General features: G+C 50.3%; 1 protein-coding gene across 1 annotated transcript in view; it reads left to right on the forward strand.

The window, feature by feature from the left end:
- The window catches only part of UNC45B (unc-45 myosin chaperone B), a 31487-nt gene extending 18122 nt beyond the window's left edge, over positions 1 to 13365 (forward strand). Inside the window, exons 11-20 of the mRNA XM_032322094.1 lie at positions 130 to 224; positions 394 to 535; positions 1261 to 1401; positions 3758 to 3885; positions 4283 to 4349; positions 5100 to 5213; positions 5591 to 5706; positions 6558 to 6675; positions 9123 to 9278; positions 12068 to 13365. Coding sequence (XP_032177985.1) covers positions 130 to 224; positions 394 to 535; positions 1261 to 1401; positions 3758 to 3885; positions 4283 to 4349; positions 5100 to 5213; positions 5591 to 5706; positions 6558 to 6675; positions 9123 to 9278; positions 12068 to 12328 — 1338 coding nt within the window. The 3' untranslated portion in view covers positions 12329 to 13365. The remainder of the gene's footprint in view (positions 1 to 129; positions 225 to 393; positions 536 to 1260; positions 1402 to 3757; positions 3886 to 4282; positions 4350 to 5099; positions 5214 to 5590; positions 5707 to 6557; positions 6676 to 9122; positions 9279 to 12067) is intronic.
- The last annotated feature ends 4489 nt before the right edge of the window (positions 13366 to 17854 follow it).

Raw genomic sequence — 17854 nt, forward strand, 5'->3', positions numbered from 1 at the left:
GTAGGCACAGAGGTTTATCCTGGCAAAGATAAAGGGACAAAGTATTCCAGCCCCAGGGACCGGATTGAGTAAGGCTTTTTGTCCCTAAGTGTGTCTGATTCTCCAAGCCTCTCCCCACCCTCACACCAGGGACTCTGTAAACTCGGCTCTGCAGGAGGCACGGACTACGCCCTCAGGCAGTTTGCGGAAGGGTCCACGGAGAAGCTGGCCAAACAGTGTCGCAAGTAAGGGAGTACTACTTCCCCAGGCCCGCCATCAACCCTGGGGGATGTGCTCTAGGGGACGCCACATTGTGAAAGCCCCTCTCCCCAACTCCCCATTACCCTGACATGGCTTCACTCTCTTGACCCGAGCCCCGGCACCATGCCCAGCACTCTTCCCCCCAATTTCCAGGTGGCTGTGCAATGCGTCCATAGACACCCGGACCCGGCGATGGGCCGTGGAGGGTCTGGCCTACCTCACGCTGGATGCCGACGTCAAAGACGACTTTGTCCAGGACATCCCTGCCCTGCAGGCCATGTTTGAGCTGGCCAAGGCAAGCATGGCCCTCACCTCCGGCCTCAGGAAAGGTCTCCCGGGTTCAGGCTTACTGGGCCCTCCGCTGAACCTGGGAAATGAGATTCCTGTGCCTTCATCCCGGTTCTGGCCCTCCTGCCCGTGTCAACCAGTTTGGTTATTTCCCCTGTCTGGCCCTCATTTTACCTGACCATAAAATGGGCTCATGACTCCTCATGGCTTCCAGGAAGCAGGAAGATAAACAAGAGGATGGTATTTTTTCCTGGGACCCTCAGGAAGTGAGGTCTTGGACTGAGACGCAGTGCCTAGCCCTTCTGGGCTACTCCTTCCTTCCCAGGGCTTCCCAGACTCCTTCCCTCCTCTGCTGGACTAATGCCCTGGCTCTTTTCCACCCCCAAAGGGAGCAGGGGAGGGAGGGATTTTCCACCGGGGTCAGACCAGAGGTGTCCGGCTCCTACCTGGCCCCCATGGCAAAGCGTGACTGACAGAGTGGGCTTTTGAAAGAGGCACAGAGTAAGCTGTGCACTCAGCGGACCCCCACCCATGCTCTCAGGGGTCCTGTAGCAGGTTCTGCCCACCCTGCCCAGGTAGAGCCCGTTCCTCCTCCCTCTTCTGCCACTCGCTCTTCTCCAAGCTGGGTGGCACCGGCCAGGCCAGGGAGCTGTCTTGGAAGCAGAGACTTGTTCTCAAGTTTCCTTTCCTTTCCGCCTTACTCCTCCTTGGCCCCCTACCCCGTGACTCTAGACCTCTGACAAGACCGTCCTGTACTCCGTGGCAACCACCCTGGTGAACTGCACCAACAGCTACGATGTCAAGGAGGTCATCCCCGAGCTGGTGCAGCTTGCCAAGTTCTCCAAGCAGCACGTGCCTGAGGAGCACCCTAAGGTGGGTTAGGGATGATGCTGGAGGGGTCTGTGCCACCAGACTGCCAGAGAGGTGCATGGAAAGACAGGTATGCCTGGGTGCTGTGTGTATTTGCAAGGACTTGGCATAGGACACAGAGAGACTGAAGAGGATCGTGGCTAAATTTCCCCCACTAAGTGGCACTCATTCCCCGCCCATTTAGGTCTAATGTTTTTTGTGGGGTGGGGGGTGAGACTATTTATCATCTGAAAATCAATGGAGCCATGATGGACGTTTTGTAGTTTATGTGGTTGGTTTCGTGGATATCAGACTGTATTTCGTGTGTCCAACACTTACAGAAATTTCGTTTCTGGATTTGGGGATGTGGGTGCTAAGGGAATAATGAGGGGAGAGAGATGCCAGCCAGTCAGCAGTAGCCCAGATGTCACAGATCCCCTCGGAGCCCTCCCCAGAGATTCCCTGCCCTCGGGGGTGTGTTTTGTATGTGGTTTAAATACGAATGTATATGCATCATATTAACAGCCAGTAAAAGAAGAAGATTTTTTTCTAATGGTCAGAGTAATATATACCACATCGCAAAACAAACAAAAAGGTGGACAGCAGAGGAAAGAACACGACCACGCACTGTGACATTACCTCCCCCTGACCACTATCAGCATTTTGGTGTATTAAATTGCCTACCAGAGGCTGTTTTTCTCTACGCATCTTTCTTCTTTTCATAGTTGTAATCAGAATGTTGTTATCATTTTGTGTCCAGTTTTGGGAAAATAGTTGAGGTGTTTTCTATATTGCTATGCCATTCTTTTTTTAAAAAGTTTTTATTTAAATCCCAGTTAGTTGACAGTGTAATACTAGTTTCAGGATTAGAATTTACTGATTGAACACTTCTGTATAACACAAGGTGCTTATCACGACAAATGCCCTTCTTATTCCCTGTCACCTGCTGTGTCATTCTCGGAATCAGTTTTTTTTTTTTTTTTAGGATTTCATTTATTTATTTGACAGACAGAGATCACAAGTAGTCAGAGAGGCAGGCAGAGAGAGAGAGACAGAGAGAAGCAGGCTCCCCGCTGAGCAGAGAGCCTGATGTGGGGCTCCATCCCAGGACCCTGGGATCATGACCTGAGCTGAAGGCCCACTGAGCCACTCAGGCGCCCCTCGGAATCAGTTTTTAAAGCTGCGTAGTGGCTCATGCAGGCAAGAGCATATAGCATTTTCTGCTGCTGTAAATTTCAAACGTGGCTTCTAGAGATTGCCCACGACTGCCAGGCTCTTCCCAGTCACTTCCAGAATTATCTGTAGAGACTGTTCAACTCTGGGGCTGACTTCAGATTTCTAGCACAATCCAATCCACTGTTTTGTCAACTTTATCTGCTCCCTATCCCCTCCTGCTCCTGCCTAAGTCTCCCAGCCCCCACCGAATAAAAAGCTAATCTTTTGCCAAAAAAAAAAAAAAAGTAATCGATGAGTCATGAGTCATCTAGCGTTTTGGCAGGCGAGAATTCTACCACTGAACCACCAATGCTCATCTAGCGTTTTGGATGATCTCTTTGATTTCACTTCTCTGTGAATGAAGAATCTTTGGAATGATTTTTTTTTCTTTCTTTCTTCTTTTTTTTTTTTTTTTTTACTTTGAAACAGATTTTTTTAAAAAATTATGTTATATTGTGCTGATTTTCTTGCCACACCAGCTGCTCAGGCTCTGCACTGGGAGTGGGGGAAGGGAGCAAGGAAGAGGAGAACATGCCGGACACCCCCCGTGGCTCTTGTTTTGGCAAAGGGAATCTGGAAGAGTATATGAGTTTCGAATTACTGCGGTAACAAATTGCCACAAACATAATGGCCTAAAACAACACAAATTTGTCTTCTTCCAGTTTTAAAAAAACTTCCATGGGTGACCTATTTCCAAGTTAGAAGTCTAAAATCAGTCCCATTGGGCCAAAGTCAACGGGGTCACTAGGGCTGGTTCCTTCTGGAGGCTCCAAGAAGATAATCTGTTTCCTTGTCTCTTTCAGCTTCTAGAAGTCCTCTTCCCTGACTAGTGACCTTAAATCACTCCAAACTCTTGCTTCTATTGTCACATCTTCTTCTATTTAACTCTGACCCTCCTGCCTCCCTCTCATTGAGAAGCTTGGGGTTATCAGATAATCCAGGATTATCTCCCTGTCTCAAGATCCCTGATTTAATCCTAGCTGCAAATTTCCTTTTTTTGCCATGTAAGGTGTGAGTCACAGGTTCTGCAGATTAGGACATGGACATTTTTGGGGGCCATTATTCAGCCTGCCACTAGCAGTCAGAAACACACCATCTTTAGTTGCCATGCAGATTGGCCTGGTGCCCAGGCTCCTTCCCCATTGCCACCCTTCCTTCTCCCCAGGACAAGAAGGACTTCATAGATATTCGTGTGAAGCGGCTTCTGAAGGCTGGGGTCACTTCCGCGCTGGCCTGCATGGTGAAAGCGGACAGTGCCATCCTCACCGACCAGACCAAAGAGCTGCTGGCCAGGTGGGGCTGCAGTGGGCCAGGGCTGAGGTCTGAGGGGCCTGGGGGCAGGAGGCTGGGAGGGAATAGAGGTGGCGGGTGGTAAATGAGTGAACGAGTCATTGGCGGGCCTGGAGAGGAGACAGAAGGGGATCAACATTGAAAAGCGACATGGTGGGACAGGTATTACAGGTAGGCATTTGCACTGGGTGGAAAGAGGTCACTGTCCCTCCTGGTTACCTGCTTCCCCTCACCTGGCTTCACTTTCTCCCCAGCTCCTTGTATCCATGGCAGTGTCTGGCCAAGGTGGCTAATGCTGGGGCAGGTGCAGCACTTTCCAGAGCTTCACCGGGTCTGACTGGCTGGCCCACCAATGCCTGGGAAGGGTGCACATTATGTGTCCTTCATTCTCGCTCTACAGGGTATTCCTGGCCCTCTGCGATAACCCCAAAGACCGAGGAACCATTGTGGCTCAAGGCGGTGGCAAGGTAATTGGTGGGATAAGGTTTGCCATCCTAGAAGGTGATCCACTGGGGAGGAGCACATGTGCGTGTGCACAGGCTCTGCCTGACCCAAGAATAATGTACCCCATGCCCCAACCCAACCTCCTGGAATACTGCTATTTAGGTATCTGTCCTGTCTGTGCTCATGGCCCCAAACTGACTTCTGCCCGATTTTAGGGTGTGGAATCCCATTTTTCCTCCTTGCTGTTGGAAGGAGGCATTGTACAGGTGCATGGACTGTGGACTTTGCTGCAGAAGATTGGGCTTTGAGTCCTTGCTTGTCCCCTTTTCAGCTTCATAACTTTGGGCAGATTACTCAATCTCCCCAAGCTAGTTTTATCTGTAAAATGGGGGGGAGGGAATTGCACAATCGCTTTGCAGAATGTCACAAGGGTTACAGAAAATACACTTAAAGTTTTGGCTCATAGTAGCTGCTCAGTTAAGTGGCTGCCGTGATGATTAAGTTTGACTGCAGTCAGGGAGGAAAAAGTCAGCGTGTTGCTCCATTTATTTCCCCCAAAACCAGCAGTGTGGATGGGTGGTGGCAAGTGTAAGTGGAGACAAGGAAGCGTGCCAGGAAGCAGGGGCATGAGTCCGTGGGTCTGTATTTAATTGTTCTCCGTGATGCTCCAGGCTTGCTTGCATTATAGAGACAGACAGCGGCTGGAGAGGGAGGATGGAAGGAGAGGTCTCTGGATGTCTGTGACAGAGAAGTGACCATGCCTTCTCTTGCAGGCGCTGATCCCCTTGGCCTTGGAGGGCACAGATGTGGGCAAGGTGAAGGCAGCCCATGCTCTGGCCAAGATCGCCGCCGTCTCTAATCCTGACATCGCCTTCCCGGGGGAACGGGTGGGTGCCAGGTGCTGAGGTGGGTGGGATGGGGCAATGGGAAGAGTCTCCTGTGTTCCTAGGGGCCTTTCCCCTTGTCACCCTACCCCCGGCCTGGGAGGGAGCATGGTGCCATCCCAGAGAGGGCAGTAAGTTGGAGGTGCCTGGACTCCAGGCTTGGCTCTGCCTCTGACTTAACGGGACTGTCCTCTTAGACACCAGGATTATCTCGTCTACAAAGTAAGGGAAATAATCCTGACTCTCAGGATCATCGTGGAAATTGCATCGGACCATGGGTGGGAAAGCACTTTGGGAATTCTAAAGCGGGGCACCTGTAAATGGTAGGCTCTGCGGGTACATGCTTTCCACCCGACCCACACCTTGACCCTTCCACGCAGGTGTATGAAGTGGTCCGGCCCCTCGTGAGTCTCCTGGACACACAGAGGGATGGGCTCCAGAACTACGAGGCTCTCCTGGGCCTCACCAATCTGTCTGGGCGGAGTGACAAACTCCGGTGAGTGGGGTGGGGAGGGAGGGTTGGGAGTGGAGTCGCCCGCGAAAGGATTTGGAGGAAGTTTCACATAGAGAGTATGCTTCCTCTGAGGACAGGATCAAAGGCAGTGGGTAGAAACCTGAAGTGGGAGGGATTTGAGTTTGCACATAGTGAATGTGTGAAGACGAAGGAGATTATCATCTGACTAAAGTAGTAAAAAAAAAAAAAAAAACCCAGGTGGATGGTGGGAATTCCTTCTTGGGAACAAGGGGATGGGGGAGATAATTGGGTTGTGATTCTTTTAGTTGCAAGGGGCAGAAAACTCAACTGCAGCTGGTTTGAGCATAAGGGAATTTAGTGACTTATGTAAATAAAAGTCTGGGGTGACCGGATGCAGGTGCGGCTTGATGCAGGCGTTACAAAGCTTTCCCACTTCCTTACTTTCTTTCTTCTCTACGGTTCCTCCTACTTCCCACTTTCCTACTTCTGTCCACTTCTCTGGCCTGTGTCGTCTTAATTCTCAAATGGGCTCTTCCCTTCTGTCACGATCACAGGGGTCATTCCAGACCTCACATCTTGTTGGCTTCATGTCCAGCAGGAGAGAAAGAAGACTTTCTCTCTGCAGAAGACTCTCCAGCCTGGTGGCATGTTCATCCCAGACCCCATGGCTATGGCCAGGATGCTATACTGTCATTTAGTTTATGCCCATTGGTGCCCTCCCTGGAGCTGGTATCGATGTCATCCAAATCACGCTGGCTGAGGATGTGGGAGGGAACCACTAACAGGGCGGAATGGCCCTTGGGTGGCCACAAACTCCAAATGCTCCGTCCTAAGGACTCAGGGGCCTCCGTTCCCCACCTCTCACACCCTAGACAGAAGATCTTTAAGGAGAGGGCCTTGCCAGACATTGAAAACTACATGTTCGAGAATCATGACCAGCTGCGGCAGGCGGCCACGGAATGCATGTGCAACATGGTGGTGAACAAGGAGGTGAGGCCGGCTCGGAGAAAGGGGCGGGCTCGGGAGGAGGGGGGCGGGCTCAGGAGGGGGGCGGGGAGTGACCTCGGCAGGGCAAGCCAAGCCACAGGGCAGGGCCTGACGTGAGATTGGGGGACAGTGATACTAAGGTAGCATTTTGCCAGAGAACCCAGGAACCCCTGTATCTCTCCTGGCTTGCAGCCCCCTTCCCTGTAGAGATCCTGAAAGGAATACATGCACCAAGGAGACAAAGGAAAAGCACACAAAATACTATTGTTCCTAGCTGGGGGATTGACCCCTAGCTTGAGCTGGGGACATGGAAGATACCATTTTCCTAAATTCTTCATGTCTGAATAATAATCTTCTCATAGCAGAGAAGGATATAAGACCAGGGCCTCTTAGAGACCAAAAGAAGCTAGATCACTTACATTTTATCAAAGCTCCACATGTGTTAAAAAATGAGGAAAAGCAAACACAGATATAAACAATTTTAGGATATTTTAAATGTTAACATCTAATGAACTGTTGCCGTTTCCGTGGAAACTGTAATGCACTATAACTGTGTTCTTCACAGAGGAATTATAGGATTTATAAAAATAAAATGAATTCAGAACAATGCCAATGGCCTTATGGTGCAGTAATGTGGAGAAATTATAATCACATGGTAAATGAGTGTCTTCTTTCTGTCCTGCCAGAACTGCCAAGCCTGTAGATATAACCTCTCAGAGGTAACAACAGGGCCAAATCCAAGGCCCTTCATGAACATGAGGGCCAGGCTAAGTGGCCTTTATGGGCCTTCATGTAGGGCTGAGTGGGAGACCTTTTCTCTTTTCTCTCAATTCTTAACTCAAGGTCTTGGATCTTCCCACAAAAGCCTGTTGAAGTAAAATAAAAGAAAATTAAAATAAAATAAAAAGACAGGATCTATCAGGGAGCTGGCCTGAGACTGACCTGTGGAGCTGGCAGCCTTGCGGAAGAAGGGAGTGTATCCAAAGGAAGCGTAGGGGAGGGACAATGGAAAGGGGGAGCAGGCTTCCCCTGGGAACATCTAAATAAGCAGTGCTCCCAACAGGACAGAAATTCATTTCTCACTCATATCACTTCTGCTCACATTTGGATCCAGTGTCCTCCTCCTCCTCCTTCTTCTTCTTTTTTAAGATTATATTTATTTGTTTGACAGACAGAGATCACAAGTAGGCAGAGAGGCAGGCAGAGAGAGAGGAGGAAGCAGGCCCCCTGCTGAGCAGAGAACCCAAAGCAAGTCTCGATCCCAGGACTCTGGGGCTCGATTCCAGGACTCTGGGGCTCGATCCCAGAACCCTGGGATCATGACCCAAGCCAAAGGCAGAGGCTTTAACCCACTGAGCCACCCAGGCGCCCCCAGTGGCTTCCTTCTAGGCAATGACTTGGATCCAGGCTTCTTTGGCCATCAAGAACTATCTGCGCCCCACACCCCCAACCAAGACCTGTCTCCCTGTCTGCCACTATGGGAGTGGTCTCCATTTGAATGGGGAGAGAGACCACAGGAAAGGCCCCTATAATTCTCCACCATGGTGGCCTGGCAGTGATACCTATCACTCCATGTGTGATAAACTAGTTTCCATGACGAAACTAGTTTATGGCCACATCTACATGCAAGAGATGGGGAATGTAGTCCTTTTGGGGTATCTGCTTCCTAGTTACCACTGTGCCCTTGCACTGACCATCTCTGCCATCCTCTCGCCTCTGAGGACCACTGCTCCAGCTTCAGGGAGATGCAGGGGGAGGGTCATAACCTGGGCAGCTGTGACCGACCTTTGACCTTTTTAGAGCTTCACTTCTAGGAAACCCGACCCAACAAAATGCCCTTAAATTTGATCAACCAGATTTTACCATGGAGCAGGTGGTGGTGGTGGTGGGGACCAGTGACCTCTGAGACACGTCAAGGCACTGGGCCCTAGGAGCCTCTTCTCCTGGTTTAGGGTACATAGGAAGCTAATCGCTCTCTTGTTGAATGGCACAGCAGCTCTCGATCAGTTTCCTTCTCTTGCCCAATTCCGCTGCCTTCAGGGACTGCAAAGCCATTTTAAGGCAGACCCTGGAGGCCCATCTGTTGTGGGAGAAACATACCAGCGTTCCTCAAAGGGAAGAGAAACACCACTCTTTGGGCAACATCTCCCATTCATGGGTGTGCGCCTGCCCTTTCCCCTGGTGCGGGTAGCTGAACGCAAACAGGGGTGGTGGCAGATGCTGTATGGAGAAACCCTGACTCTCTTTAACTTTGTACCTGGAGGAGTTTATAGCCCCTTTATCCAGCTAATCAGAGGAGACTTCCTGGGGGAGGGGACAGGGAGAGCTGCTCAAAAGAAAGCTCTGAAGAATTTTGGGTCAGAGAACATGGCTTCAGATGCTTCTTTCCCTTTCCAGGCTGGCAGGTGGGGGCATTTTTCCCTGAGCCATGTAACCCCCCCCCCCCATAGGTACAGGAGAGGTTCCTGGCTGATGGGAATGACCGGCTGAAGCTGATAGTGCTGCTCTGCGGGGAGGACGATGACAAGTTGCAGAACGCAGCCGCGGGGGCACTGGCCATGCTGACGGCAACGCATAAGAAACTGTGCCTCAAGATGACCCAAGTGGTGAGAGCGGGTCCCGGGGGCAGGAGGGGAACTACCTTGCGTGATCCTCTGTGGGGAGACCAGCCTCTGTGCTAACATTCCCCAGGCCCTGGGTATCTGTTCCTCCCAGCTTAGAAGGAGGGTCTACGCAATCCCTTACATCCATTGTGGGGACGCCCCACATGAGCTAACTTGGGTTCCTCCCACTGTAATTTCACCCAGTGACTTCGGTGGTGCTTATGGCTCAGGACTTCCGAATGATAACAAGGAGGAACATACTAACACTAACTACTGCTGTGGGCCCCCCAAGCTCCCCAAGAGGGCCATGGACTTGGTGGGGGTACCGTAGGGAGCTTGTGGTTTGGCAAAGACATGGCAGACCCTCTTACGTGAACGTGATGCTCAGATCCTTTGGTGGGACCGTGGCTGTCTCAGCAAAGTGGCATAAGTGCCATCGTGAGCATGGCGGTGCCAAATGAAAATGTCTTCATTTCACTGAACTGAACCTAGTTTGTGGGCATCAGCTCCACGGAAGGCAAAAAACGTAAGCGTCCCAGTTCACATGTACTCAAGTCTGCTTTAAAGGCAGGCTCTTACTTATTTTTAAAAAAGATTTATTTATTTTAGAGAGAGCGTGCATGCAGTGGGGAGGGAGAGGGAGAGAGAGAACCTCAAGCAGACTCACCACTGAGCAGGGAGGCCAAGGCGGGGCTTGATCTCATGACCCTGAGATCATGACCTGAGTTGAAATCCAGAGTTGGGTGCTTAACCCACTGAGTCACACAGGTCCCCTGCCCCTGGCAGGCTCTTTTTAATGGTCAGTTTAAGGGGTGTGTGTGTGTGTGTGTGTGTGTGTGTGCATGTGCACGCACACCTTCTCTGAGTTGCATGGGTGCTTATGCTGTCCGCACAAGAGAACAAGAGAAGGGTCTTTCTGCCAGATGTAGCTCTTCCTGGTTGATCCCTGGGGTTTGGCATTTCCCCCTAAGTCAAGTTTCTCAAAATTGTAAGGTGTGTGAGTCACCTAGAGGGCTGGTGAAAATACTTCAGTAGTTAGGTGGGGTGCTTTCGGCCTGGAAACCACACTTTGAAACCCCCTGCCCTAAAGTGGCCTCTGTGGAAGTAACTGGTCACACGACTTCTGCCGACAGACTCCCACGGGGCACTCTGACTTGCTCACTTCCTGGGCTTTGGGTGCTGCTCAGAACGTTTACATTTATTAAGTTCTTCCAACCTCCCAACAGCCCTGGGTGGTGGGTGAGGTTATTATTATCCCTACTGACCAGAGAGGAAAACAGTGCAGAAACGTAACTAGCTCAAGGCCACTCCACCAGGTAGTTGGGAAGGGACTGGTGTCCTTCAAGATTGCTGACCCTCTCCTGGACACGTCTTCCTTCTTCCTGAGGTGCTCCGAAATCTTAGCTACATTTCTGTGCCTGGGAGCAATGGCATGGGCCCCGTTATATTACCCGTCAGCATGAAACCTTCCCCTCTGTGCCTGCCTCCCCGTCTGCGAGTGGTGCATGTAGGAAGCTGTCCCTGTTGACACATGGAGGGTGAGGTAACAGGTATGAGGAAGCAAAGGGGAAATCCTTGGATTAGTGGCTAAAATCATCATCTCTGTCCACTTCTCTGTTGAGCTTTTACTATGCTCCAGCCCCTGTGCTAAGCTCTGTCCATGCACTATATCACTAAACCACCAGAATGTGAATAAGTAGGTATACCACATGACGGAGGGGCTCCTGAGACAAGGAGAGGTCAAAAAACTGATCTAAAATCATGTTTGGTAAGTGACTAATCTGGGACCTGAACCCTGGTTTCTCTGACTCCAAAACCCAGACCAATAATGATGCTACTCTGCTGCTCATGTCTGTTGAATGTGGTAAGAGTCAAGCCTCCTGGTTCTCTTCTTAGCTCCAACTCTGCCTCTTGGGGTGATCAGATGGTCTAGAGTCCTGTCTTCCCCATGCACTGTAGCTGGGCTCCTTCACAACTGGGAATGGGGAGGAGGGATGGAGGAGAGGCTATACTCCAGACTCCAGTGTAAATTCCACTGGAAGTCAGGACGAGTAGAGTGCAAGCCCCGGGCATGCCTGGAGCTCATATCTCTAAGGGCACTTAGGTTGGCAGAAGCAGGCACTGGCCCTGTGCCCGTGTTAGAATCCTCCATTCTGAACACACTTTATCTCCATTCCAATCAGGCGTGCAGTGGGCCTGTCCCTTTGCTTCTCTGATGCTTAAAAAATAAATGGACATTTGGGTGTTTATTTTCTACTATTTTCTTTCTTTCTTTTTTTTTTTTTTTTAAAGATTTTATCCATTTATTTGACAGAGAGAAATCACAAGTAGATGGAGAGGCAGGCAGAGAGAGAGAGAGAGAGAGAGGGAAGCAGGCTCCCTGCTGAGCAGAGAGCCCGATGCGGGACTCGATCCCAGGACTCTGAGATCATGACCCGAGCCGAAGGCAGCGGCTTAACCCACTGAGCCACCCAGGCGCCCCAATTTTCTACTATTTTCATATGTGTGATCATAGCTGAGTTACTTCCCCTTCCTAGACCTCAGTTCCTCCACTTATAAAATGAAAGGGATTGGATTATGTCAAGTTCCTTCTAGTTTTTGGATTCCTGCCCTGGCTCTGGTAAGGAGGAGGACATCTGCGAGCCGGTCCCAGTGGGCTCAGGTAGGCAGATGCTGAGTCCCATACACATAACCAAATATGTGCTTGCCTTCTGTTTCTCTTGTCCCAAATGTCCAGCCACAATCCCTCCTGTGATTTCTCTAATCCTTCTTTATCTACGTCTCCCCTCCAGACAACGCAGTGGTTGGAGATCCTGCAGCGGCTTTGCCTGCATGACCAGCTGTCAGTCCAGCACCGGGGACTGGTCATTGCCTACAACCTGCTGGCCGCCGACGCTGAGCTGGCCAAGAAGCTGGTGGAGAGTGAGCTGTTGGAGATCCTGACTGTCGTGGGCAAACAAGAGCCAGATGAGAAGAAGGCGGCAGTGGTGCAGACGGCCCGGGAATGCCTCATCAAATGCATGGATTATGGCTTCATTAAACCAGTGTCTTAGACAGGGGCCCACAGGACTGCTGGGGCTGGTCCTGTATTCTGAAGAGTCCTAAGCCGGGAACTCAAGGTGGTATCATTTCAGCTGGGGATCTTAGCAGTGACCATGAAGTCTCCATATAAAAACCAAGACTTGAGTGTTCCCTGAGTTGTCGACCTTCCCCTTTGCTGTAGAAAATTTTGGGTGTTTCATTGGCTCTCTTGCTGTCTCCTTACAACTATCAGGTTGCAGAAAGTCCTAGAATAATTTTCATCTATGATTCGGAAGACAAGTTGGATAATTCTTTCTGTACCCATTCCAAAGGCCAGGATAATGGGCTGAATTCTTTATATTTTGGGAAATGGGTTGTGTGGTAAGGTAGGACCTAACAGGTGTATGAATAGAAAGGTTAGTGCTACCACATCTGTGCTGTTTTTTGTAGAGAGAAAACACCTACGTGGCCGTTCCCTAAATGGAAGTAACCCCAATGTCCATAGAAAATGGATACGTTGGCATTAATGAAATTGTGATTTCCCCCAGGGAATGGCAGGCATCTGGCCTCGGCGTGTTTAGGAAACAAGGTTTCTGGGCAGGACAGCAGGCAGTGGTGAAATGAATTCTGTACACTTAGGTTGCAAGGCAGGTTGGCAGGAGGGTGCCGGTGAGAGCAGCCGTCGGAGCCGGGGTTGGCCTACACCCCCGGAGCTCCCACAATGTGTGTAATCTGCAGGAGGTGCAGTCAGTCAGCTCTGCTTGCAGCCTGCTCCTGAGCCCTTTCCGCCTTTGCCTTCCTGGGCCTGTTGGGGTCCCGGCAGGGCGCCTGGCACCGAGTCTCATACCACATGAGTGTCCAGGAAATGCTTGCTCATTTTTGTTTTCCCTGAACCCCAGCACCAGCGCCTTTCACCATCTATCAACGAATTCCAGCTCCCTGGAGGGGCTAGGAAACTCTGCCTTTGACACACCTGCTTTAAGAATTTAAGGGATAAGGGACACCTGGGTGGCTTAGTTGGATAAGCGGCTGCCTTCAGCTCAGGTCCTGATCCCAGGGCCTTGGGATCCAGTCCCACATCCTGCTCCCTGCTCAGTGGGGAGCCTGCTTCTCCCTTTGCATGCTGCTCCCCCTGCTTGTACGCTTCCTTTCTCTCTCTCTCCCTCTGACAAATAAATAAATAAAATCTTCAAAAAAAAAAAAAAAAAAAAAAAAAGAAAGAAAGAAAAAGAATGTAATCCGTAAGACAAAAGGGGTAGAGTGGGAGACTTGATTTCCTACCTCCTCCCCACGGCACCCACACTCACTTCCAGCCCTGGGTAGGGGGCAGGGCACATCTGGGCAAGTTGAAACCCAACTGCTGGAAGCACCCCTGGGGTGAGGGCAGGAGAGCCCAGGCCGGGGGGGCCACCCACTTTAGCCACCGCTGTGGTCCTAACAGGCATGGATGCCCAGATCGGGTACAGGCTGCTGTTGATCGGTGACCCCCACGTCGGTGCCACTGTGGCTGGGCAGCCTCCCCCAGAGCTACTAAGAGGCTGGACCAAGCTGGTGCCTTCATGGAGGCGCCTGTGCAGGGGGCAGCAAGTAGGTAGGGGGGTTCTAACACTGACTTGGCTCAGGGCCTCAAAACCTCTCTCTTCCTCCTACCCTATAGGGGTCTAGGCCGTTCCCTCCTGATCACTGTTAGCAAGACTGGACCTTGCGGCAGGCCCTGCCCTACACGCTCCTCTCCCTGCGGGGCATGGTGGCTTCATGGCTCCAGACTCTGCAGAGACCTCCCCAGAAAGACCAGCGTGGAGGGCGGGGGTGACAGGGGCCACGGGGACGGATAGGCTGGGTGGAGAGGGAGTGAAGCCAGATGCCACCCCTCGCAAGCCCCGGGAAGCACAGAGCACAACAGAATGGAGGGGGGCTTCAGGAAGCTAGAGGAGAGGCAGTGGCAGCCTGGCCTGTCAGTGAAGGGCCCTTTGCAGGGACAGGTCCGGAGACCCCAGTCAGGCGCGAGTCTCCAGAGTTCCTGAATATCCCTCCTCCCCCAGGTTCTGAGAGCAGGGGGAGGCGCAGGAGAGGCGTTGCGGTGTATCTGGTGTGCTACTCACCCACAGAGAGCTTACGCAGTAATCTTTGGTAAGGCCGCATAGCCTATAAAAGCAAGGAAAAAAGGACCCTATAGACCCTATAACCTGTAAAGGAAAGGAAAGAAGGAAAACGCTCCAATACAGTAAAATACCAAGCCACAATGAGGAGGACACCTCTGTCACCACCCTTGTCTATGTGGTTCTGCCAGCAGCCACTCTGGCACTGTCCTTTGGGGCTCCTAGGTCAGCGGACTGTTTACCTATCAGTATTGAAGTCCAAAACTTGATCCATCGAAATACCAAGGCAAGAGATTTCCTCATAGTTCATAGGACCTTTCATAAAATGTTGACAGATTTCGGAGGAAAGAGCCACAATATAAGCCAAGTTTCTGGGAGCCTAGTGAGGTGGGGCTGGGTGCAGCGTCCAAACACATCCCTGAGATTATATTACAAAGTGCTGTGTTTCAGATGATTGCCTTTGAATCACTGCCTTGGAATAACGGCATGGGGAGTGGTGGGTAGGTGGAGGGTTAACCCCTAGAGCCTGCGTATCCCAACCCAAACACCAACCAGACTCATGTGGGTACAGTCCCACAGACTGAGATCTGCCTGAAGAAAGATTTCCTCTCCCATCTCTTCTATTCATGGGGGTGGGGGGAGCTAGAAAGGAATCCTCTAGGGCAGCGTCTGAGGCTGGGGTTACTGAAAACTGGGCTGAGGGTATCCCCCAGGGTCTGGGAAGAGAAAGTTCTAGAACCTTCTTTGGGATTGATTGGGCAGCTCATATGAAGTTGGTAGCTGTTTAAAAAAAAAAAAAAAAACAACCAGAAACAAAAACACATGCCTATGGTACAGACCCCAGGAGACCTATGCACGCAGCCAAAAAGCATAGCTTCTGTGACTTTCTGCCTTCTACCAAGTGTAGGGATTTTACACCGACAAATTGAAAGTGTCAGGGCGCCTGGGTGGCTCAATGGGTTAAAGCCTCTGCCTTCGGCTCCAGTCATGGTCTAAGGGTCCTGGGATCAAGCCCCGCATCATCTGGCTCTCTGCTCAGCAGGAAGCCTGCTTCCCCCAAATCTCTGCCTGCCTCTCTGCCTACTTGTCATCTTTCTCTCTGTCAAATAAAAAAATAAAATTAAAAAAAAAACAAAAACTGAGGAGCGCCTGGGTGGCTTAGTGGTTTAAGCCGGGGCCTTTGGCTCAGGTCATGATCTCAGGGTTCTGGTATGGAGCCCCACATCAGGCTCTCTGCTCAGCAGGGAACCTGCTTCCCCCTTTTCTCTGCCCGACTCTCTGCCTGCTTGTGATCTCTCTCTCTGTCAAATAAATAAATAAAATCTTAAAAAAAAAAATGGAAGTCTCCTCAGGCTTTCCTGGAATCTTCTTGCTCAAGTGGGGATAACAGTGGTTGATGAATGAGTCGTAATTATCCAATGCTACTGGTTACACTGAGCTTACATATTTCTGTAAAACAAAGAAGTGTTGTAAATAAACTCTTAACATTAAAAAAAAAAGATAATAGAGGTCATGGGAAGGAAGAAAGGCACTGCCTTCCAAGCTGGTGCCACCTGCGGTTCGCGGGGTGGGGGGGGGGTGGTCAGAGCGTGGCCTGGTTGGCACCAGGAGAATTGATTCCACCTGTTGCTTGGGGGGGGGGGGGGGTTGAGAGTGCCTGGTGCCCACACCGGTAGGGAAGGTCAGCACCCTAGCTTGACAGCAGTTCCACGGTTAGAAATGTTAATTTAAATGAAACACAAACTCCCCAACTCTTCAGGAACTAAGGAGAAGCAGAAGTTTTATTATCTCCCTGCATATGGGAGACAGAGAAGAGCTCCCTTTCCTTCTTCTGGCTTGAAAAAGCAACTTTGCAAGTGGATAGCCCATCCAGGAAAGCAGGCGTCAGTATAAATGTTGTCAGAGCTGTGCATCATTTAGTTAAACAACGTATCCGGAGAGCAGACTTTATCACAGTTCGGGATTTACTTTCTTGGGACACGGCAACAGTCTCTGAAGTCTGGGTGTTTATACAATTCTCTTTTGCTAGAAATAGCGTTTGGAAAGACAGCTTTGCCAAGCTGAGCCATACCTGCCTGTTTGCAGCTGTAAAGCGATGTTATCTATTTACGTTAGGGGGTCAGTACTTCTCAGGGACAAGCATGCAATTTCACTAGTTGCTCTGGAAGAAAACAAATACCAGATCCCCAAACCTCAAAACTTAGAATATGCAGAAGGGCATTTTGATTGTAAAGTGTGTGGCCTTTTATCACCCCAAGAATATGGGATGATAAAACACAGATTACGGACAGACACAGTTTATATGGAAAAAAATTCTCCATGATAAACAACACATTGCCTACTTCTTTCCAGATAATTATATTATAATAAGAATGTTTATAAATTTTTAAAAAATCAGAGTTGCATATGAAAGACCCGCGGATCCCCTTACCCAAGAATCCAACACTGCCACTGGATGCAAACAGCAAGAGGTTTATTGGGACGCAGGTACCGGCGGGTGGTCGGCAGCTCCAGCTAACCGAGCACCCCGACTGAGGGGAAAGCGGGGTTTTTATAGACAGGTACAAACGAGTTTTGGGTGGGGACGGCGCTGATTGATTGATCCTTTGAACAGGCATACTTGGCGTCAGTGGATTGGGTCAGGGGACCCCGCGCGCGAAAGCAGACAAAGCGATCTTACAGAAGCAGAACTGGCCGGTTAGCCCACGCATGCGGAAAAAAAAGCACTACCAGGATATTGAAGGCCTGGTTACTTATCAAGTAAAGACAATTGGGAGTCTCCTGGTGGAATGTTACATTCCTGCTATCAAGCATCCTTGTTAATGAGATTTAGGTTTAGAAGAAATTGAACTTTATTTACTTTTCCTTCTACCTCCGCCTCCTTCGGTGTTTTATGGAGGGGAGGGTGACATTAGGGCTATTGATAAGGTAACTTCTTTGTTGTAATCTCAAGGAAATTTGTAAACCAAGGGAGACTCCTACCTTGCAGGACTGTGATCTCTGCAAGTTAACTATTTATCGTTTTATGGCAGTCAGGGGTGGCTGAGAAATGCTACACATATGGAGGGGAGCGGGTGAAGGGGGGGTGCAAGGCGCCAGCCTTTGCTTTGTCCTCAGCCATCCTCCTGCTCCCTCATCATTCCCCCCTGAACAATTTTGACCCTTAAATCTTTAAGGTGGTTGAAGGTGGAAGGTCTCATCTTCTGTAACTTCTTCGTGCTGAATAGGGGCGTAGAGCTGTCCCTACCTACTGGGGTCAATATTGATCAGGGTAGGAATGTATAAGGGAGTTACGAAAGGTGGAGGCAGCTGAATCCGGCGCTGACAGTGAAGAGGCGTCCTCGCGTGCGATAAGGATCGTCTGTCGTGGTGTAGTCATTGTAGCAATGGAGTCTCGGCACCAAGTAGAGAAACATGGAACAAAGCAACATATTAAGGTTAATAAGGCGATAAGAATAA

This window comes from Mustela erminea, chromosome 18, assembly GCF_009829155.1.
Source record: "Mustela erminea isolate mMusErm1 chromosome 18, mMusErm1.Pri, whole genome shotgun sequence".
NCBI lineage: Eukaryota > Metazoa > Chordata > Mammalia > Carnivora > Mustelidae > Mustela > Mustela erminea.